At 39.5% G+C, this 23450-nt stretch overlaps 1 protein-coding gene across 6 annotated transcripts in view; it reads right to left on the reverse strand.

Moving 5' to 3' along the window:
* Window positions 1-23450, reverse strand: part of ptprz1a (protein tyrosine phosphatase receptor type Z1a) — an 84355-nt gene that overhangs the window by 46367 nt on the left and 14538 nt on the right. For 5 of the 6 annotated variants that reach the window (XR_003593764.1, XM_028004117.1, XM_028004142.1 and 2 more), the window contains exons 2-5: window positions 4571-4633; window positions 4067-4246; window positions 3398-3549; window positions 1722-1817 (exon numbers count right to left, since the gene is read on the reverse strand). Coding sequence is in view for 5 of the 6 variants with exons in the window: in XM_028004117.1 (XP_027859918.1) it covers window positions 1722-1817; window positions 3398-3549; window positions 4067-4246; window positions 4571-4633 (491 nt within the window). In the remaining variant the exon portion in view is untranslated. Of the gene's footprint in view, window positions 1-1721; window positions 1818-3397; window positions 3550-4066; window positions 4247-4570; window positions 4634-20942; window positions 21070-23450 lie in introns of all 6 variants that reach the window. The other variant, XM_028004124.1, reaches the window with a different exon arrangement.

Genomic DNA, 23450 nt, shown 5'->3' on the forward strand with positions numbered 1-23450 from the left:
TAACTGATTAGTAAAGGCATGATTTTAAATGGAATCAGTTCTAAATCATCAGCGCTCAGACTCCCTTCTGTTGCTACATATTTATATACTTTAAAAATGGCATTGACTTAGTATACATTAATTCATTCTCTGAAATTCATAATGTACCTTGTTCACTATTGGATTACAGCATTGTATCAGCTCACCTAATGATCTAGACACCTAGACACACTCCTCCTAAAGCTTCATGTTGGCGATTCAATATATCACTTCTTAGAAATGAAGAGTTCTGCAATTTCTTTCGTAGCACCTTAAAAACCTTTATAGAAATTAATGCAGGTTTGGTAGAAGACTACCAAATAACTAGGAAAGAGCTAAAATCATTGTTAAGACAAAGAGCTGAATTCCTAATTCATAGAACTAGAATGAATTATTTCAATGGCTCTAGACCAGGGCTGGGCAACTCCAGGCCTCGAGGGCCGGTGTCCTCCAACTTTTAGTTGTGTCTCTGCTTAAACACACCTGAGTCAAAAAATGAGGTAATTTGAAGGACTCTGGAGAACTTGACTGCACTTAGGAGGTGATTCAGTTATTTGATCGAAGCATGTTGAACCAGGTAGACATCTAAGAGTTGGAGGACACTGGGACTTGAGAACTGAGATTGCCCACCCCTGCAACAGACCGAGCCATTTACTGGCCTTAAGACTGAAGCAAAATGAGAAACTCTCCAACGTTACGTCCATCTAAACACCTACTGGTACCTTAACTGAACCCTGTGAAATTAATTTGCTATTCAAAACTTATTACTCTTCTCTTTACTCATCTGAAGTTGTGTTCAATGCTGAGTACTGTGAGCAATTGTTTCGGGATCTTCAGCTCCCTACTCTTGCTGCTCAGGATTCAGAGAAACTTAGTGTCTCCATTACATTAGAAGAGTTTGCCTCTATGAAAAAGGCAAATCCCCAGGCTAGGACAGTGTCCCACCAGAGTTATACCTTGCCTTCTGGGACATTACCAATGTTAGGTGTGATTAATGTGGCATTGGACAAATGTTCATTTAATTCAAGCACCAATGCCACATTAATCACATTACTTCTCAAATCTAAATATGACCCAGCTCAATGCAGTAACTACAGACCCTTGTCCCTCTTAAATGGGGATGTCAAACTCTATGGGAAAGTGCTTGCCATGCGACTCGATAGACATTTATCTTGACTGATAAATAGTAATCAAACTGGATTTATGAAAGGCAGAATGGTATTTGAAACTCTTCGGCACATTATTCATACAGCAAAAACAACTGATTTCCCATGTTCTGTCTTGTCTCTCGAGACTGGAGTGACCTTATCTCTGGGTCACCTTGGACAACTTCAAACTAGGTCCACAATTTATCCAAATGTTAAAGGTTTTCTATGCTAACCTGTCTGCGATGGTGTAGACTGGTAATACCCATTCCTCTCTATTTCCCATACTTAGAGGCACTTGTCAGGACTGGCCCTTTCTTCATTACTTTTTGCCCTGTCTCAGCCCAGAAAATTAGACAACACTCTTCAGTTCTTCCTATCTCACTCAAGGACACTGATCATTGCATATATCCTAATTATGTTGTATTGTGCATATTTTTGTGGATGTAAAACAACAATTACAATAAAAATAACTGATTGTAAAAAAAGATACTGAATAAATTTACAAAACAATTTCAGTGTGATTGTTTTTATTGAAATTCAACACTTCAAACATACCTCAAACAAGACAGCTAGTGCTGTGATTCTGCCACTGGACTGGATCGCTTCATCTAAAGAGTCAAATTGATGAGCCTCATAGCAGTAGATCTGCATCTGCAGGAGAAAAGCTAAACCTGTTATAATGGTTATTACTGGCATCAACATTATTTCTTTTGGATTCAGGATAAGCATGCAATGAGGCAAAAACATGTCGGACACCAAAAAGGTTTACTTAAAGCACAAAATCCACAGAGAGGCTCTCCTCTCTAGGTCATTTTATCAGACTGCTTTTATGTTAAAAAAAACACATACTCTAAGATTCTCCTTTAACATTAACAGTTTATTGGAAGGAATATTAACATTTACCATAGATTTTAATTATTACTTAAACGTTGCCTGGATTGTTTTGGTGTTTTTATTATTTTATTGTAGTTTGATCATTCTGTGTTCCCATCATGTTGTGTTGTAGGCGGACCAAAAAGCAGCAGGCAAAACACGTAGAATGGTCTTCAGCGTTTAATGAAACAAAATCAGAATCCAGTAACAAAGGAACATCCAGAGGAGCACAACAAAATCCAAAGCAAAATCCAAAACAGCAAACGTGGAGAAACAGAGGGGAGAGATGAGCAAAGTGATGAGCTTAGTAACAAGGCACACTGGCAAGTTGTGACTGGGATAGGTTGGCGGACAACTTGGGTTAGGTGCTTTGCCCAGAAGTAAATAGATAGTGGGATATAGTTTAATAAAAAATTGCTTTGAAGTCAACAGGAGACATGGTAAATGATCCGTACCAAAAGCAGCAGTGACTTTGAATCAGGTCCTAGATCACTGTCATTATGTGTCTGATCTGTATCACTGGACACCAGAGGTTGTGCTACATTATTTTGTGGTCTTTCATTTTGACTGATAGGGTCAAAAAACCCCCAAAAAACATCAATGGAACTTGTATTAAGAATGACTCATCAACTGTGGTCTGAAAGCAATCTCACTTCCTCCTGATGCACATGGAATTGCACAGTCACCTGTGAGCAGTGACGGCAGTAGGTCATTACAAGTAACAAGTTACTGTAGTCCGATTACTTTTGTAAATAGCAAGTAAAGTAAGGGATTATAATTGCAAAAAAAGTAATCAGATTACTGTTACTTCCATGCAAGCAGAGTGCAATAGGAAACCGTGAGTTTGTCAGCATCTTATGACAATAATGTATGAGAGTGTGTCATCATGGTAGCAGACAAAGTAGATCAGCAATAGACAACATTAAGTATGGGAGAGTGCAGCAAAACCATGCAGCGTGGAAATATCAACATTAGTTAACATTTGCTGTTCACTGTGCGTGGGAAGAAAACTTTTCTCCAGCGAAAAACTCCACTTCAAATCTGAAAAAGAACCTAGTGAGATGCAGAAATCCCCCATGGACCCTCTCTACTGACTTTACCGCTGCTGGTAGCACATCTAAGCGATGATGCTCTGATGGTAAATGTTTTGATTTCTTGACCTTTGTAACATACTCTGCATGTAAAATTGAAAATCTCAGCTTGTCTGCATCAAGTGGTCAGGAGGAAAAATTATAATCTGTCAAAATGACAGAGGGTTGTCAGATTTTTCCATCACCATCTAAAATGGTCAAAGATGGAATATATTCGGTTAATGCGAACCCTACAGCAATCTTGAGTCTTCATGAGTTAGATCTTACCTCTAAAGGATATTTGACTCCGTCCAGACTATGCTCCGAACCCTCTGAGGAGGCATTGCAGCGTCCCCAGTGGAAGGTTATGCGCCCAACTTTGAACTTTGACCTGAGACCTCCTCCACTAATGTAGAAGTCTCCATCCACATTGACTGCCACTGACAGTAGAAAAGACAAAGATGTCACATGCATGTGGGATGTGTGAGGATGAATGAATTGGAGTTCAGGCTCTAAATTCAATTATTCACCAGAGGTGAACTTTGAGCAACTTTGTGCTCAAAGTTCATATTTAAACTCCTGAAAAAATGATGTTGCTTATGCCACTTATCAGATGTACCGAAAACAAATATTCTGCTAATCCTATTTATCATTACAATTACAATTATGATGCTATTGTTATTTTTTACATTTTTATATTATTGTGTTATATAGTTTGACATGGGTTTCATTCTGGATATCAGATAGAGGACTGTCATTACATAGAATGATGGGATATACACTTAACAACATAGTGCAGGATGATGCAGTACATGTGGCCCCTACACATCTGCTGGCTCCAACATCAGGTCACTGTGACATCTCTGGACCCTAAACGGCCTCAGACTGCCAAATAATGCACCTAGAACACACCCCTTCATGTTACTTAGAGATAATTTCCCTTGTGAAGGCTCATACCTGTCTTGCCATCATTCTTGATGGTTGTGCTGTCAGTCGTCATACTCTCCCAACCATCAAACCTCAGCTTCTGGTACTGCAGCTTGACTGGAGCCAGGTCCTCGTTGATGTTGATGGGAGACTGCTTTGCACTGCTGCATAAAGGAAACTTCTTGGCCCAGTGTTTTTGGTTTAATCCTCCTGAAAGGCATACAGAAAAAATTTGCTGAATTTTATATTTGACCATCTCCCTTCTAGCACTGATCTAGGAAACCTGACAAATGTTAAAATAAAGAATCAATCAGGCCCCTTCATGAAATAAACAAGGTGTCTCGGGCATCTACATTGGATGCCTCCTGAACTCCTCCAAAGACACACATCTCATGGTGAGGTGAACATGCCACCCAATGTCTTGTGTGGATAATTTGTACAGCAGCAAACATAGAAGCAATAAGGCTCATAACAACAACAAAACATATTAGACTGCCATAATTTCTTTTGTGATATTGTTCATAAGAAACTTACCTGCGTACGACCAGTCAATGTCCTCTGCTAACTTGCGTTGATTTCTGTATGTATAACCTCCAGCTGCATCCAGAACAGAAACATTATCACAAAAACATATCAAGTCACTAAAGCCTATTACAAATGTGTGCTAAAACAATTTTCTTTAATTAACATATTTCTCCGTATCATAGTAACAGTGTAACATAAAACATAAAATGTTCTAATGAGGGTAGGCTGTTTGACAAGTTGCACATTGTTGAGTCTGCACTGCAACTGACCAATCTCTTACCCAACTAGAAGTGAATGAGTTGTGTGCTTCAAGACTTTTGGATGATCTTATTTGCTTAGTTATAAGATCAAAAATGGCATAGATCCTTTTTTATGGATCTATACCCATAGAACATCTATACCCATAGATCCATAAAAATTTATCTACTGGCAGCAGCAAGGAGTTCACTATATCATTGTAAGCCATGTTCAGAAGAATCAGAATATACTTTATTGATTCCAGAGGGGAAATTGCCTGTTCATCAATACATCACAGCGGTTAGAAAAATGCTTTTCTCGAGTGAAACTCTGGACCTTCTTGCTGCAAGGCAACAGTGCTGCATACACGAACTGTGAACAGTAAGGAACAGATATTACTCTAGCCACCCTATAAATATGACACATTCATAAAATACCAGGACGTTCATGAAGATCCCCTTCTGATAGTCACAGTCTGTTCATTAAGTCCTTAACTCAAAATCTTTATGTCTTTATTGACATCTTACTGTTTGGCTGTTTGGCCTTGGGCCATTAAATCTCTGAAAAAAATAGTTTGACAATATAAAATTCTGTCTGGATATAGGCTGTCTTGTTTCCTCAACAAAAATGTTCCATTTGGCCACATGTGAAACTTCAAAAGCCTTTTCAAACTTAACTTTATATAGTTTTTGATGTGACTAAGTTTACCAAAACGTTTTTTTAACCAATTTACAGTTTAGACCTGCTGCTTTTAGCAGCCTCTCTACACTTTAAGGTGACTGTCCAGGTACACTGTCGTGGTCAGACCTGGTTGTGCTTCCCAGCATTGGGTTGCAGTACACAGAAGATTTAGAAAATAAGTTTTCCTTCCATCTGAGACAGACCTCCACAGCAGGAAGTGAAGATCCCCAGTTTCACGGGTATAAGAAGTCTGTTTCTGTTTTCCAAAATCTTTTAGTTAGCATCCTTCAGATGCAGTGTTAAGGAAGGATGTTAGTTTAGTTAAGATTGGGATTTATTATTTTTTATTACTGTGACAGACTGGCAACCTGTCCAGGATGTACCCCGCCTCTCACCCGAAACGTTCACTGGAGATCAGCACCAGCACCCCTCTGGACCTCACTAGGGACAAGGGTATAAGAAAATGGATGGATGGATGGATGGATGGATTATTTTTCATTATTTAATCAAGCTGTACTGACCTTTTCTAATTTTGATTAATTAAAAAAGTCTATAACATTTTAGAGAATTATTGACATTAAATTGCTTTGAGTCACTGTCTTTCAAAGGTTCTTCAACGGTAGTAAAATCATTTTAGTGCAAAATTATGGGAAGTATTTATAGATTGCCTTAGAGTGAGTACAGCACAAGCTATTTGAACATCCCTGGGACTTAGAATGCAGGTGAGTCTTCACCAATAACCAGCTAAATAGATTTTCTATGAATTGTGATGTGGATTATACCCTGTAGACTTATTGATCTAATTCTGGAGAAGTAGATAGCTGGCTGGGTGTCAATCGTCTCATAGAATGAATTGAGATGTTAGGGGAAGCTGAGTACTTCATCTGGAAAATGGGTTAGCCTCTCAGTGACAGGAACTTGGAAGGAAGTGGGGCAGGAGGAAAACTCGTACAGTAACACTGAAAATCCATGTCAGGTACACCAAGACACCAAGATAGCAATTTCCTAGGGCAGAACAACAGCCACATATCATCAGTTACCCACCTCCATGTTTAGTACCTGTGTAATTTATCAGATTGGACTTTTGCACACCATGAAAGACATATGGACTGCTGGTCTATATTCAAATGAACCATTAGCAGCATTTAGTTAGATGAGAAATCTCAATGGGTACCTGGGCATGGAGTGCTGTAAATATTAAAACTAAAATCTTAAATGGGATTCTAAAATGTGGCTGCATAGTGGTGCAGTTGGTAGCACTGTTGCCTTGCAGCAAGAAGGTCCTGGGTTCGATTCCCAGCTCGATTCCCAGTTCTCCCTGTGCATGCGTGGGTTCTCTCTAGGTACTCCGACTACCTTCCACAGTCCAAAAAACCTTGCAAACACATTCTGCAAAGTCAGAAAGCGAGCCAGATTTATCTTATTTAAACAAGTCCAAGCATGAATGATCATTAATTTCTGGTCCTGAATTTGATACAAAAAAATCAGAGTTTAGAGCTGTTTCTTAAATGACAAAAACAGTTTCTAACAACCTGTTCACAGTGAGTCTCGACAGACTGTCAAAATAAAAATAAAAAAACAATATAAAAGTTTTTGACACTGTTCTTCACAGGAGATAAAAACATGTTACCTCATAATCAAGATATTATCACTAGTAGCATAATGTTTAGAGTTTCTGTCTTGTCATTTTAGGATAATTCCCATGGAGCCACAGTTTGATTTCACACATTGGCTAAGCTTTTTGTAATTTGTGCAATTCGAACATTTTAGAAGACCAATACAATTGTATGTCATCGGCATACACATATGATAAGACACATGTTTATAACATTTAAGAAGTTTACCCAAAGAGTAAAGATACAATATAAAGAGGATTGTGTCTAAATCACATCCCTGGGCTACATCCCAACGCATATCTAAAACATGCTTATTCATAAAAACAGTCAAATATCCCTCTGCAAGATGTAATTTAAACCATTTTAAAACATCATAAAATCCTTGAGTCTATCACCCACAGTGTTAAATGCCAAGGTAAGATCCAGTAAAATCAAAACAGAAAACTCCCTGGAGTCAGCTGCCATTCCCAGATCGCTTAAAATTTCCAGCAAGGCCATTCCATGAAGCGCAGTTTACATATATACATTACTGATAACACTTGCCTCCACAGAACCATTTAGTTGTTCCGCAAAAACTTTCCCAAGGACTTTTGAGGAAGAAATTATAATTTAGAGATTGACCTATAGCTGTTGGGGAGAGCTAAATGAAAATGTAGTTTATTTAACAAACAAGTTGCCACAGCAGTGCCAAGAACCAGGCCAAGATGGCTTTTGTCACTGTTCACATTCAGATCCTCCAGTTGTAAGACTGGGGGTGGGGGGTGTTGACCCTCATGCTGCCCCCCACAGAATGCAGCATGATGCCCATGTCGCCCATATCTGACCACAACACTGAGGCCAACAGCATCAAAAACAGCCATAAAATTAGATATGGGGATAACATTCAGAGGGCTGAAGGTGCAGCAGTGTAGACATATCCTGTAGTGAAGAAGGCAAACTGATGTTGGAAACTTCACAATGAAGTTTAAAAACTCATTGCAACACTCTTTTGTCAAGTGGGAATGATTAATTACTAAAACTTTAGCATTTTTTTGGAAGGTGAATATGTTTGGTAGATGGTGTCTACATGGAGGTTTTCAATTTAGGTGAGATATACAGACCGCTATAAATGTGTGCTTTTTAAAATTAAGGCAATACAAAGTTTTTTTTCTGACTTCAAAGACATTAACATTGAAGGTCTGAGGTGATCTATGACTTCCAGTTTCACCCTGGACCTCAAAGCAGGATCAGGGGCAGGACAGACAGAGTCTCCAAGCTGGTCTCAGTTAGGGTGGAAACAGAAAACAGGCTGTTTAACCAGCTGCTGTGACATTAAACAGCTGTCAGCTTCCAAACAATACACCAGCAGCAGTTTATTCTCTTCTTTGTGTTTGTGTATCTGTGTGTCTGCCTTGTGCCCAAAAAACTGTTCTAGATAAGAACTCATATGGTGAAGCTTTATCCAGCTTTCATCTTTTCATGGCTCATGTCCTTTTAGTGTTAAAATTAAAATGGACAGTGTGAATAATCCCAACAGAGAAGTAAACTATACTGTTTAAAAGAAGCCTGTAAGTTACTTGTCATTTCTACACGCTGTCAGTATGGTAACAGATGCCATACAAATACAATTTTCAGTTCCTAACCTATCAAAAACCCTTTGTGCATATTGTCACATTCCTCAAATAATGACCTGTGTCATTTTTTCCAAAAGTTATTACTTTTTTTGCCATCTTTTGCCAAAATAAAAAACAGGTGGTGTTTTTCTTTTTTTTTTTTTTACATGTTTGATAATGTAGCAGCCATTCAAATGGGCTTTGTAATAAAAACTCTTTAATAAACTCTTTAATAAAGAGTGTGTACCACACTGGTACTTGGGAATCCCCAGAACCAGTGTGGTTGTGAGATTTTGACTGTCTCGATGGGTCTGCAGCCTCCTCTCCTCCATTGAACACAACCCAAGAGTTACAAGTCCTGCAAGACTCAACCAGAATTCAACGACAAATCCCAGATCTCATCAGCTGATGACTGATAATCATGGTTGGAGTTGGACATGGCATGGCTGAGACGTAATGATCAGCTTGAACAATTGCATGAGTGTGTATTTTCAATAAGCCACCTGCAGGCAGGTAAACAGCAAAAGTGTGATAAAATGCTTGGAACCTTAAATAGACTGCCCACATTGTGTGGATATGCTTGGTATATTTTGCAGAGTGTGAAAGATCCATTGTGAAACAGCAGCACAGCTCAGAGTGACTGTCTGAAATAGCTTAAAGGCATCATTTACTTAAATATTCATCTGTCAAAACACAGGTTGTGACAGGGTGTCCTAATTTTTATTGACATTACTATATGTTGAAAATCCTCAAATTGTTAAAAGCAGGATATGTGTTCAGAAACAGGATTAGCCCAGTAACAGCGGGGTCCTGCTCCAGAGAACATTAACCATCATATAGCCTCTCTGACATATACAGTGCCTAAAAATAGTTTATACTTTGATAAATAAGCCAAACAGTAAACAAAAAAAAACTTGTCAAAAATGAAAACTGATTCCTACAAAAATAATGACAATAAAATGATCCGATATAAAATGATCCGATATAAAATAAGTGATTGCATAAATATTGACTCCCTTTAAAAGAGGCTGACCTATTTCAGCAGAGGTCCAGCCACCTGGATATCAAGGCTGGACTAGAGTTTGAGAGAATCCATGTAGGAGACTCCATGGTCAGGTAAAAGAAACTTTTTGCTGGAGTTTTTTGACCGTCAAACACACCATCCCTACTATGAAGCATGGTGGTGGCAGCATCATGCTGTGGGGATGCTTCTCAGCAACAGGCGCCCGAAGGCTTGTAAAGATAGAAAATAAAATCTATTTTCCAGCAAGACAACAAGCCGAAGCATCCAGCTAAAAGCTACACAGAGATGTTTGAAGACAAGAAGGTAGAGGTTCTGGAGTGGCCCAGAGAAAGCCCAAGCACCGACCCAACAGAACATTTGTGGTAGGACTTTAAAAGGGCTGTTCACAGCTGATCCCCACCAAAACAACAATTTGAACAGTTCAGCAGGAAGAATGGAGGAAATCTGCAGCATCCAAATGAGCAGCCTGAGGCCTGTCCACACTGACTCCCTGCTGGCATTGCAGCCAAAGCTGCATCTTGCTAAATGCTGACTGGAAGGGTGTTAATATTTATGCAATCACTTATTTTATGTTACATTTTTTTTATTTGTCATTGTTTTTGTAGAAGTCAGTTTTCACTTCAATTAAAGGGCTTTTATTGAAAACCTTTTCAAGAACTAAATTAAGTTGATCAAAATTAATTTGCAAAATCCATAAAAAGTCTATTATGTCTATTATGGACAATAAACAGCAGCCTCTCCACCACATAGTGGACAGACAGCGGAGCACCTTCTCACATAGGCTGCTCCAGCTCCGCTGTCGCTGGGACAGATCCAGGAAATCCTTCCTGCCACATGACATCTCACTGTACAATAAAAGCTAAATCATTGTTCTGCACTAATCAGTCCAATCTCGCACAACTGCACTGTGGCACACTTGCTGTACATATATTTACATATACATTCTGTTCTGCATTTTGAATCCTTGCAAGGTCTGCTCTAAGCTGCTTTTTATATTGACAGCATGTCATATTTTATTCTTATTTTATCTTGTCTACAATTGCTATTCAGTGGTGGTTGTTGTGTGTCTTGTCTCTATGCTGTAACTGCGAAATAATTTCCCTGCTGGGATGAATAAAGTACTTCTATTCTATTCTATTCTATTCTATTCTATTCTATTATATTCTAAAAGGATAAAACACCCAAAAAAGGTCAATTTTTTAATAGGCGCTATATCATTGAGTAGCCGTGCGATGGACTGGTGACCAAGACCTCACTCAATATAAGCATGTAAGACAATGGATGGATAGGTGGATGTATCATTGAATATTCTAGAGTTGCTGGAGATATCAGCACTGTTTCTCCAAAGAGAACATTGGAATAGAATGTAATCTCAACTCCAAATCCAAAATAATATCCTGAAATAAATAGAATCATAATCAAAATCAGTCATATTGGTCAAGATTATGTTTACAAATACGACTTCAGTTTTCAAATGTAAACAACACTTTACTGAAATTGGTTTCAAATGTACACCAGCAGAAATCTACCATGTATCCACTTTGATTTGATTATCAGGTTGATTTATTTTGTGTTGTAGAAACCCGGCTGCAGCAGGAGGATTATGTTTGATAACTTGAGTGTATTTGTTACGGTCCGACAAGTAAGGTACAAGGACAAAGGCATATATATAAAAATATATCTTCTATTTATTTTTCCAAAAATTCTTCACAAGACTTCCAACATCAAATCTAAAAAATATAGCAAAATGGGCCCAAAAGGAATCAGCTAAGGCATACCTACCTCGGGATAACAACCCAAAACTGACATCACACAATGAACACAGGTGGGAATTTATACACAAAGGAGATACAGTATGTATCTCCTTTGTGTAGGAGATACATACTGTATCTTTGTATGCATACAAAGATACAGTATGTATCTTTGTGTAGATACAGTATGTATCTCCTTTGTGTATAAAGGAGATACATCCCTCCACAAACGAGGAGGGGTGGAAGAGAAGACAAAGACAAACAATGCATAAACATAAAAAAGTAGTCAAACCACAACACATTTTGACTACTACACAACTGTAAAAAACAAAACATCCTAACACCAAAAATGTTTTAACAATTATGCTATTAGTAGAGAGAGGCAGATTCTTCAACATCAAGTCCCCTACTTCTAGCAGCCTGATGGTTTGTTCCACTTCCTGGTTTGCCTTTCAACCAGTCCTCTCCCCCAGCCAGTCCTTCAAACTCAGCAAAAAAAAGTTTGTGATCCATTTCTAGGATGAACCGTGTCCCCAACAAATAATATTTGAGTGAATCTAAGGCCCACTTCACAGCTAGGCACTCCTTTTCTATGGTGGAGTATCGAGTTTCCCCTGGGTAGAGCTTTCTGCTGATTAAAGCAAAAGGATGACGTCCCCTGGAGGCCCTTGAAGCAACACTACACCCAGCCCACGCCCAGATGCAGCAGTTTGCAAAATAAATGGCTGGTCAAAGTCAGGGTAGTGTAATGTTGGAGGTCCACTCAAGGCACCTTGGATGTCCTTAAAAGCTCTCTATGCTTCCTCCAACCACTGAAGCTGATTGGGTCTCTTGGGACTATCTGTAAGCACAGCAGCTCTGGCAGAAAAGTTAGGAATGAATTTATGGTACCAACCCAACATCCCAAGGAAGGATTTTAGCTGTGTCCTGGTCTGTGGCAGAGGACATGACTGAATTACTTGAACCTTCTGGATTTGAGGTTTGATGACTCCATTGCCAATAATATGTCCAAGATATTGAACTTCCTTCTTGGCAAGGGTGCATTTAGCTGCATTAATAGTTAGACCTGCAGCATGAAGAGACTCAAAAACAGCCTTAAGATGTTGCAAATGGTCCTCTCAGCTGTTACTTTAGATGACAATATCATCTAAATAAGCAGATGCAAAATTTGAGAGACCTTCCAGTACCTTATCCATAAGTCTCTGGAAGGTTGCAGGTGCTCCATGAAGCCCAAAAGGCATGACGGTGAAATGATGGAGGCCCCAAGGAGTCTGGAAAGCTGTCAGCTCATGAGACCTGGTGGTAAGGGGAACCTGCCAATAACCTTTAGAGAGATCAATGGTGGTAAGATATTTTGCTTTCCCAAGACAGCAAATCAAGTCATCGATATGGGGTGTTGGATATGAGTCAAACTTGGAAACAGAGTTTAAATAGCCGAAGTCTATACAGAACCTCATGGTGCCGTCCTTTTTTGGTACAAGGACAACTGAATTACACCAGTCACTGTGAGAAGTCTCAATGATACCCAGAGAAAGCATTAACTCAATCTCCTCTTTTAAAGGGCCTAGGAAATGCTCAGGGATCCTGCAGCTCCTTTGTTTCACAATTGCATTTTCTTTCAGACGAATATCATGTTTAATATAATCAGTACTAATTATAATCAGTATAATTATTATGAAACACATTGATGTTACAAAGGGCTCTCACTTGCAACTGCTGCTCTGGGGAGAGATGACTCAGGTCAAGAGCAGAAGTTGATGGTAGAGGCAGGTATTGTTCCTCCTCCTCCTCATCTGATACACTTCTTTTTTTTACCCCTCCAGGGGTCTTTTGTGGGCTCTAGTGTCCCTTATATAAAAGTAGGCTGACAGGAAATGGGGAAGGAAATGGGGGAAGACATGCAGCAAATATCGTCGGGTCTGGGAATCAAACCCGCGACAGCCGCGTCGAGGACTCAAGGCATCCAAACATGGGTTGTGCTATCCCGTACGCTACCACAGCACGCCATCTGATACACTTCTGATGAAAAATACATCTTTTTTCCCCTCAGGCCTTGAGACCTACTCCTTTAGCAGGTTAATGTAAAGAACTCTTGTACTGCGTCTCTGATCTGGAGTACAGATCTCGTAGGTGGTGGGACCCAGTTTTTGAACAACCTCATATGGACCTTGCCACTAAGTCAAAAACTTGCTGTCATCAGTAGGTAGCAGTACCAATACCTTTTGACCTGGTTCAAAACTTCTCTCATGAGCAGTTTCATCATACCAGGTTTTTTGCTTCTGTTGGGAGACACGCATATGTTCCTGAGCCAATGAGGTAATCTTTTAAAAACCTCTGTCTCATCTGGAGGACATAAGAAATTGTATTAACAGGTTCCTTTGCAGCTTTCTCCCCCTCCCATCTTTCCTTCAAAAGGGCCAGTGAACCTCGCATCTCATGCCCAAAAAACAACTCAAAGGAGGAAAAGCCGGTAGAGGCTTGGGATACCTCCCAATATGCAAACAAGAGGTAAGGAAGCCACTGATCCCAATCAGACCCAGCTTCATTGATGAACTTATGAAGCATTTTCTTAAGAGTCTGATTAAACCTCTCTGTGAGTCCATCAGTTTGCGGGTGATATGGGGTGGTTCTCAGTCCCCTAATGCCAATCAGTTTATACACATCCTTCAGCAATTTGGACATAAAATTTGTCCCTTGATCAGTCAGTATTTCTTTGGGGAACCCCACTCATGAAAAAACCTGAACCAGGCAAACGGCAACAGTCTTAACCTTAACAGATTTCAGGGGGAACACTTCAGGATACTTTGTTGCATAAGCAGTGATAATCAACATAAATCGGTTACCTGATTTGCTCTTCTAAACTGGACCCACAATATCCATGCCCAAATGTTCAAATGGTGTATTTATAATAGGAAGAGGCTGAAGAAGAGCTCTCGCTGCAAATCTGGTGAATGTTTTTTGACACCAAGGACAACTCCTGCAAAAACTGGTCTGGATTACACATCTTTGTGTAATCCAGACCAGTAGAAACACCGTTGGATTCGGCCTATTGTTTTATGTTTCCCCAGGTGAACAGCCCAGGGAAATGAATGGCCCAAAGTTAATACTGTTTTTCTGGGTTGTACTGTTTTACTGTTTAAACTCCCTTTTTGCAGCTCTAAAAGCCCACGATTGGGTCTTCCTACTGGCTGCCACAAAGGCATCTGCCAGGGAAATTGCCTCTGCTGCATCTTTTCCGTTTCGTTCCTTAATCCAAACTTTGAGTTCTGGAGACAACATTCGGAAATACTGTTCAAGAATTATGACGTCATTTACTTCTTCAACAGTCTTACCTCGGGGCTGAACCCATTTGCCATACGGTTCTTTAAGTCTCACATAAAGCTCCTTGGTGAACTCATTTGGCTCCACATAAAGAGAGCAACCTATCTGTCGATAAGTCTCGCTGTTAATTTTATATTTCTGTAAAATAGCAGCTTTAACATTATCATAGTCCATTGATTCATCCACATCCATATGTACATAAGCACTCCTGGCTTTACCAGTCAAAAGTGGAATCAACTGAAATGCCCAGTCACTTTTTGGCCATCTGCAAACCCATGCTATCCTCTCAAAAGTTATAAGGAAATGCTCAATGTCATCATCATCACTTAGCTTTTGCAGTTTTGGTTCTTTATAAAAATGTGTAAAAACTGAGTCACCTGGCTTAACAGCAGACAGTGCAGGTTCTGGTGGTGAGCTATCCACATTATCAGGCCTCAAGCCTGCAGAGGAGAGGGCGTGGTCTTGCACAAAAGGCCTCAGGCCTGCAGAAGACTGGGCCTGAAGCTCCTCTTGAAATAAACTGAACTGGTGTTGGAGAGCCTTAAACCTGTGATCTTGACGTTCCATTTCTTTCTCCCACTGTGCCTCTCGAGCTTTCTGCTGTCCAATGTGGGACGGAAGGATCCCTGCCAAGTCAGATATGGTTGGCTCTCTCCCCTCTTCATCCTCTTCACAAGCTGCACCACACTCCTCATGCTCTGTTTGTGCTTCCTTGTCTGATGGAGCTGACTTGCCTTTACCACTCTGGCTCCTCTACTAACACTGGGGAAAAGATGGAGGAACCTCCACAGTATTTATAATTTAAATGCTCAGATTAAAACTGGATATCTGAATTCAGTGTTCATTGGTTTCAACTTTGAACTAAGTTGACACCTTCACTAAAAACTAGTTCATGCATAAGACTAATACATTGCATACATATGTGGTGTTTTTATGTTATGTGCTCTTTTCTGACTTTAAGGCACATTGTGTTTTATATGATACTTGCATTGCTTATTGGATTTTGTTTTTAATCACACCCAGAAATGTCATCTTCTATTTTAAATAGCATTTTGTTTTAAAAGGAAATTGCATGGAAGAAGCTTGGATTAAACTGGAAAAATGTGTTGTATTGAATTGTTGCATATGGAAAAAACTAAACAAGATGGACTGCACTGCCATAGCATTACCATTATAACTTACAGGAATAAAGGTCCAGACTGCACTCAGATTAACCTATCTTACTCTCCCAGTCTTAGCGGCTGGTATTAGACACACCACCCCCACCCTGCTCAGTCTCTTGTCTCCTTGGCATCTGGAGAACAGGGGCAGGGATTTGGGTGGATGACTGGTGTGACAGAAAGGAGGGGCTAGTTGTTACACATTCTACTGCAGGCACCAGTTGTCACCCTAAAAGCCTGTGGATGTCCGGGCTCTCTGAGGGCTGAGCTAATCCTCTTATTTATCATCCAAATGGGGTCTGTGGGACTCCCACAGACCAGAGGGCAGGGCACGCCACACTCCGCTGAATGAATACACTGACACAGTTATGGCCTTTTCTTTCTAAAGAGACATTATGCAAGAACTTTCCATAGATTGTAATGGCTTGTCTTTTTGTTCTCAACCACCACCAAAACCCAAACTTCAGCCCTGCCATTACACTTTACTTCGTTCATTAAAAATGAGCATTTGTCTTCTCCTCTGTTGAAACATTTATTTTCAATAAGCAAGGGGTCTCAGGAATCAGCCATGCTCCTTGAGGGGGCCTACAGACTATCCAAGCAAGTCAAGTCAAGTTCATTTTTCTAGCACATTTCAGCAACAAGACAGTTCAAAGTGCTGTACATCATAAAAACATCAAACAGTAACCAATTATGAAACAAACATTACATTCCCTGGACAATCCCCTTGTCCTTGAATAACAAACTTTTATCTGTGACCAATTGAATCTGAGACCTTTCAAGCTGTAGCTTGTGGACTAACATGATTCATTTTGTGTCCTTGTAGGTTAGCTTATAGATATTTCAATGTTTTAAATCCGAGAACATTGTTCTTTGCAAGAAAAAGATGCTCAAAATGTTCAAGAAGAGGAGTTTGAATATCACTTTGTCATGTCAAGGTATGATGATAGAAAATTATCATCATCATCATCATCATCATAGAATGAAATGAAAGATGGATGGATGGATGGATAGATAGACAGAGGCCTAGTCTGTCATAGTGCAGGTGATGCTGTAGTCTGAGTTGGGGAGTGTTGCTGTGGAAAGCAATGTGTAGGTTGACCTAATACTCTCTCAACCCAGTCTTGGATTAGCAGATGACAATGATTGGATGATGACTGCTTAATTGAGTTTAATCATTTAAAGGAATTAAGTTCTTGTAAGACGACCGACACCGATGATGTTGCTGCTGTTTCTAACTCATTCTGCTGCTTGTGCACTCAATGTTGGCGCACAAGACGTAACCGACAGAATCCGGTTAAAGGATTTTCAAAATAAAAGATCCTCCAGACTCAACACATAAAACGGAAGTATTCAATTATTTCTTGCGCGGCCCGGTACCCATTGGTCCACGGACCGGTACCGGTCCGCGGCCCTGGGGTTGGAGACCACTGCTGTAGGAGACATTATCATAACAGCTACAAGGTTTATTGCCTTTGAGGGTGTCTGTTATCCTCTGAATGACAGCATCATCAGACGAGTAAGCTGAAGAGGTACAAGGAAACCAAATATTATTGACACCACTCTGAAAAATTGTCATTTTCCAAAGCATAAGAAGATGAGATTAGTGTCTCAATAAGCCTGTCACAGCCACAAAACTGGCTCAGGAGCAACTTGGATGGGCTGTCTTTAGCAGCAGTGACAAGGAAGACCAGGAGTTTGAAGAGCACTATAAAAATAAAATTTTGATCAGCAAGATTTGGTTAAAATGTTTTTGTGATTAACATATTCAGCAACCTTTTTTAAATGATTTTAGCCTATGTAAACCTATGATGAACAGGATGTAGAAGAAGCCACATGATAAAGGAGCTGCGTGAGATGCTGAAGGCATGAAACTCTGCCTTTAAATGTGGTGTCAGCGAGGTGCCCAGAGTCAACATAAACTGCTAATGACCCAAGACGGCCAAGCCAGGTTCAGTATGAATTACGTCATTAAATATGTGGACGATACGACAGTGGTAGGTCTCATCAGGGACAACAATGAACTGGCGTACAGAGAGGAGGTGAAACATTTGGTGGACTGGTGTGATGCAAACCATCTAATCCTGAATGTCAACAAAACAAAAGAAATTGTTGTTGATTTCAGGAAAACAAGGTGGCCATGTGACCCCAACAACTCTAAGTCAGTGTAAACTCAAGATGAGTGTCCAAGTCATTCTTACGATGAGCTCAGACTCTACCTGTGATGGTGGCAGTTTTGCCCTCCGGACACTTGGAAGTTTTGAACAGTAGTTGAACAATTGTATTTGTAATATGTTATTTGTGATTTTAAAATGCACTTTAAAACGTTTTGTAGGTATAACAATTAAATCCTAAGACAGTAATCTTTAGATCATTATCTTGTGCACTGAAATGGTCCAAAAGGTTGTCTGAAATGATGAAAGCTTTTTCTTTATAGGTATAAAAGTGCTCCAGCTGGTTTATGTAGACCATTCAAAGAACCAGTTCAAAGAAGGGGCACACCTATCCATTCAGTTTGTAGGTGTGTCCACTCTTCTAAAGTTGCATGTAATTGTATGCACAGTTTTGTGTCTTTTGTTCTAAGTCTTTATTGTAAAGAGTATGTGTTGTTGCAGAGGTCAGTCTAAAGTCTAAAAAAACAATGACTTTGATACTGCATCACCATGTACAGGTCAGATCCAGCTTCGCCAAACTGCGGAGGCAAAAATGTTTAAAGATGAAGAATGAGGCTGAAAACATATTAAATCAAAGGTTTCAGTCTCAAGTTGTGATAAGTACAGATTATTATCAATACTATTAGCATTTTCTGAAAATAACTCTTGCAAAGGAAGATACATGATGCACTTCAGTTGTAAAACTGAGGAGGATCAAAAGGGAACCTCTAAAGCTACAGTGATTGTGAATCACAGCTGACCTCTGTAAGGCCAAAACATCAGCTAGTGATTCATCACAGGCCCTAAAGACATTTAGAGTGTACACTAAGTTCTTCCTCAAACTTCTACTGTAGGACCACCTCGGAGAAATCAAAGGATATTGTCACAGAGCTGCAGGCAGACGCATGAAAACTTTGCTCCTCTGAAGCCCCGAAAAACAACAAAACTGCAACAAGCAGCAACACAGGGAGATTGTTCTGCAGAGAACTTAACTCATCATCAGCCGAGGCTCCGGGGTTGAGCTTCATAGTCTCTCATGTTTTTCTTTTAACTATAAATGGCAGAGAATATAAGCTGTGGGTTATCTACCGGCTAAGCTTACGCCCCTAAAAGGAAGAAGAGACATGAAAGAAACAGAGCTGCAGCAGATGGTTTTGGCCCAAATTAAAACAGAACAGACCACTAGCAGCTTACTGCCTCTGTGAAATCTAAGTAAAACCTGAAAATATCGTCTTTAGTAAGTTATCCATTTCATGCTGTATGATGCTGTGCTTGTTCCATTGTATTCGACATTGTTGGTTGAATCTCATTTTTCTGTTTAAAGTTTATTTTGTTAATTGATGAAGTTCTTTCTAATTTTTGACTTTCTAAGACCTTAATCTGCTGACAAACATAGCCATCTCATTCTTTCTTCAGGATCTATAGATATTATAATAGAATAAGATTACATGCAACGTGGAACCTATTGAGACCTGTATTAAAAATGTAACTTCTGACAAAGTGTTTAAATGTTCAAAGGAAGAATGCCTATGAGTAGAAGAACTGAGACTTATTTTTTCCCTGACAAGCTCTGTCAGGTTTTGTGAGGATCAGCTATAAAAAATTTATTTCAAGTTCTGCCACAAATTTTCTATAATATTTAAACCTGGACTTTGACTGGGCCACTCCAGAATATCAAAATTGTTATCTTGCTAGAAAATTAATGTTCCCTGAAACATAATCATCAGTTTTCAGTATTACACACAGACAGAGTTCCAAGTGGGACTATTTGTTGTGGTGCTGGACAACTGTCTGTCAGTTTTCTCATCATTTTGAATTACCGATATTATTGTCTCATTTTCAGATCCAGTATTTACCTCCATATTTACTTCAAGTCAAATCTTCATTTCTGTATTTGTAGGTTTTTTTGGAAAAGTTTGTTATCCTTGGTGGATAACAGAGGCATCATTTACTGATTAAGCTTGTACACTTGTATGTCAGAAAATCAAGTAAAAATCATCCCTTTCCTAAATTTAAAGTAATCCAGTTGTGAGGGTAGGTAATATAAAAATAACTAATAAAGGCGGGTGAATCACATAGCTATACAAAAGGCAAAAACTATCAATACATGACTTAAGCGAGAGGCCAAGAGAAGCTTCTCCTCCTTCACAACCAAATGCATCCCTTTATCTTCTTCCCTCACTAATGTCAAACAGAGGACATCTCCTGTCAACACAAAGCACTTCATTTATGCTGCTAATCCCCAAAGGAAATCCATCATCAAGGTATTTGCTCTGTGTGTGCTTATGTTGCTGTGTATCAAAAATAAGATTCATTGCCTAATTACTTCCTGAGTAGATTAATAAGCAAATTAACAAGACCAGTTGAATTCATGTTTAAATCAAGGACATCAAAAATCTGACATGATTTAAGAACTAAACCATTCTTTAGTAAAATAATTGTGATTCAGTTGTTTGACCAACACTAATGCTCTCATTAGGTTAGAGGAACCGCACCAGTGGGCAAAACCAACGAGAGTCCATTTTAATCCAATCAAACTGCTCAAGTGTGACGACTGCTGAAATTAGCCATCTGTGCATCTGATTTCATTTTATTCCACACAGGAAAGTGTCAACCTATGTAATGAAAAATGTTATGATGTGCTCCTCACCCCTCTTTTGCTTTAGGTTCTCTGCATCGTCTTATCATCAGATTGGTCAAGCTGCTCTCACATAGAACCTCTAACAGCAGAAGGTCCTTGATGCTCAAGACTATCCAAGTGTTACCAACCCAGAACTTATCAGCATTAAGGCTGTACTCTGTAGCATTAAAGAACAACTCCCTTTCCTTTTTAATAAATTTCTTACTTTTGCTCATCCAGTAATTTTTGACAATCTTGTCGTCAACGAACAGGATTCCCTACTTGGCTGCCAGGAACAGAGCACCTCAGTGTGTGAGCTCGCTGGAACTATCCCGCCTCCAACGTCACATAGCCTGCAGAGACAGGAGGACCGATTCATCACGTCACGGTCGTCAACGATAGAATCCTGAACAACAATCATCAAAAAAATCTGGTGAGAAGAATTAGTTTGGTTTTTCACAATTTTTGATCATCTCATAAACCGCTGACAAGAAAGCAGCAGTCACTTCTGGTAGAGCAGTCACTGAAGAGTTACTTTTCTACAGAGTTTATTGTTACAATGAACCACTTTGAACAAACATTCAGGCTTGTTTGGCCACCATTTGTAGATTTGCTCAGTGTTGACTGCCTGGTTTCCCTAGTTGGCAGTGTGGAAACACTTCATGACTCGAATGCTGCTGGACCCTCAGGTTCATTCAGTACATCATCTTCAAATTTAGTGAATTTGTAGTTTTTGGCATCATTGGAATGATTTTATCTGAATCACAGTTTACAAAGTAGTGTAAACTAAGACAATTTAGTAAACGTAAGAGGGCTTTACATAAAATCCTCCTCTCTTTTCCTTTGGGGTGCAGGGTTGGCACTCTGTCTTTTCACTTTCAGAGTTTAATTAAGTTGTTTCTCTGTAAGGGGAGCTTTTCTCAGGGCCTCTGACAAACTGTTTTATATTGGCTGTAAGATAAAAAACTCTAGAACACCCGGTAATGGTTTGCAAACACTTCACCTAGAAGGGGATCAGGGTGAAGAAGGGATTTCTCTTCCCCTTTGCTTCCATGTTAGTAGTTGACTGCCCTCCACACTGATGAAATATGCAACTTTCTGGTTCACCTTTACTTTCCTGTGGAAATTAATCATAGAGTTGTTTGCTATTTGAAGGTGTTCTCTAGTTAATACCATAGAGTTCAAGACAACTTCATAATCTTATATTCACATTAGAGTATATTCACATGTGTGTAATTTTCAAATTGTGCGCATTTAAAATAGCTCTCTTGATCTTTTGGAAAAATACTCCAATATCTCTAACAAATGACAATTTCAATTTTCAGGTTGTTTCTCTCTCAGCAGATTCACATCACAAGTTCCACCTGTTCAGTTATATTCAATAAATCAAATATGTGTGAAAAAGAGTCTCGTTTGTCAGGTTAAAGGTCCCCTTTGAAAATAACCTTTAAAGCCAAATTCCTGTATTAAACATGTTTTGCTGGTCTGATTCTAATCTTCAATATCATGTTTCTATTAACAGTAAGCAGAAAATCATCATAACAGAAACAAAAGCAAAAAAACAATCTGTGTGGAATTAATATATATAATGCCATTTACATACACCGTGTTCCAAATTATTATGCAAATTGGATTTAAGTGTCATAAAGATTACATTTTTTCTTGTGCTATTAAATGTATAGATGGTATTGTGTGTCAGGGCTCTTTGAATCACTATAATTAATTCCAGAGAGCTGGTTGATTAGTTTGTCTGATGAGCTCAATTAAAGGAAATCAACACATTATTAAGCAGGCCACAGGTTTCAAGCAATATGGGAAAGAGAAAGGATCTCTCTGCTGATGAAAATCATCAGATAGTGTAGTGCCGTATGACAAGGTATGAAAACATTAGATATGTAACGACAAATGAAGCGTTATCGTACTGTGAAGAGATTTGTGGCTGATTCAGAACAAAGATGGGTTTGTACAGATAAAGGCAGAATGAGGAAAGTTTCTGTTAGATAAATTCATCGGATTAAGAGAGCAGCTGTTAAAATGCCCTTACAAAACAGCAAACAGTTATTTGGAGCCTCTGGAACCTCAAGGTGGAGGATCCTCCAGAGGCTTGTGGTGCATCAACCTACTATTAGCCTCCCCTAACCAGAGCTCACAAGCAGAAACGGTCACAGTGGGCCCAGCTGTACATGAAGATTCATTTTCAAACAGACTTGTTCACTGATGACTGCTGTGCAACCCTGGATGGTCCAGATGGACGCAGTAGTGGATTAGTGGTGGATGGTCACCACATCCCAACACGACTGTGACGTCAACAAGGAGGTGGTGGAGTCATTTTTTGGGCTGAAATCATGAGGAGAGAGAGAGAGAGACAGAGAGAGAGAGAGAGAGCTGGTCGGCCTCTTCAGAGTCCATGAAGGTGTGAAAATGACCTCAGCAAAGTAGATGGACTTTCTGACTGATCACTTTCTTTCATGGTTCAAAAAGAAGAGCCGAACCTTCAGTAGCAAAATCATCTTCATGCATGACAATGCACCATCTCATGCTGCAAGGAATACCACTGTGTCATTGGCTGCTATGGGCATAAAAGGGCAGAAACTCATGGTGTGGTCATCATCCTCCTCTGACCTCTGACCTCAACCCTATTGAGAACCTTTGGAGTTTCCTCAAGCAGAAGATCTGAGGGTTTAATGCAGTTCATATCAAAACAGCTCCGGGAAGATATTCTGACATCCTGCAA

The sequence above is a fragment of the Xiphophorus couchianus genome, chromosome 2 (genome assembly GCF_001444195.1).
Source record: "Xiphophorus couchianus chromosome 2, X_couchianus-1.0, whole genome shotgun sequence".
In the NCBI taxonomy this organism is placed as follows: domain Eukaryota; kingdom Metazoa; phylum Chordata; class Actinopteri; order Cyprinodontiformes; family Poeciliidae; genus Xiphophorus; species Xiphophorus couchianus.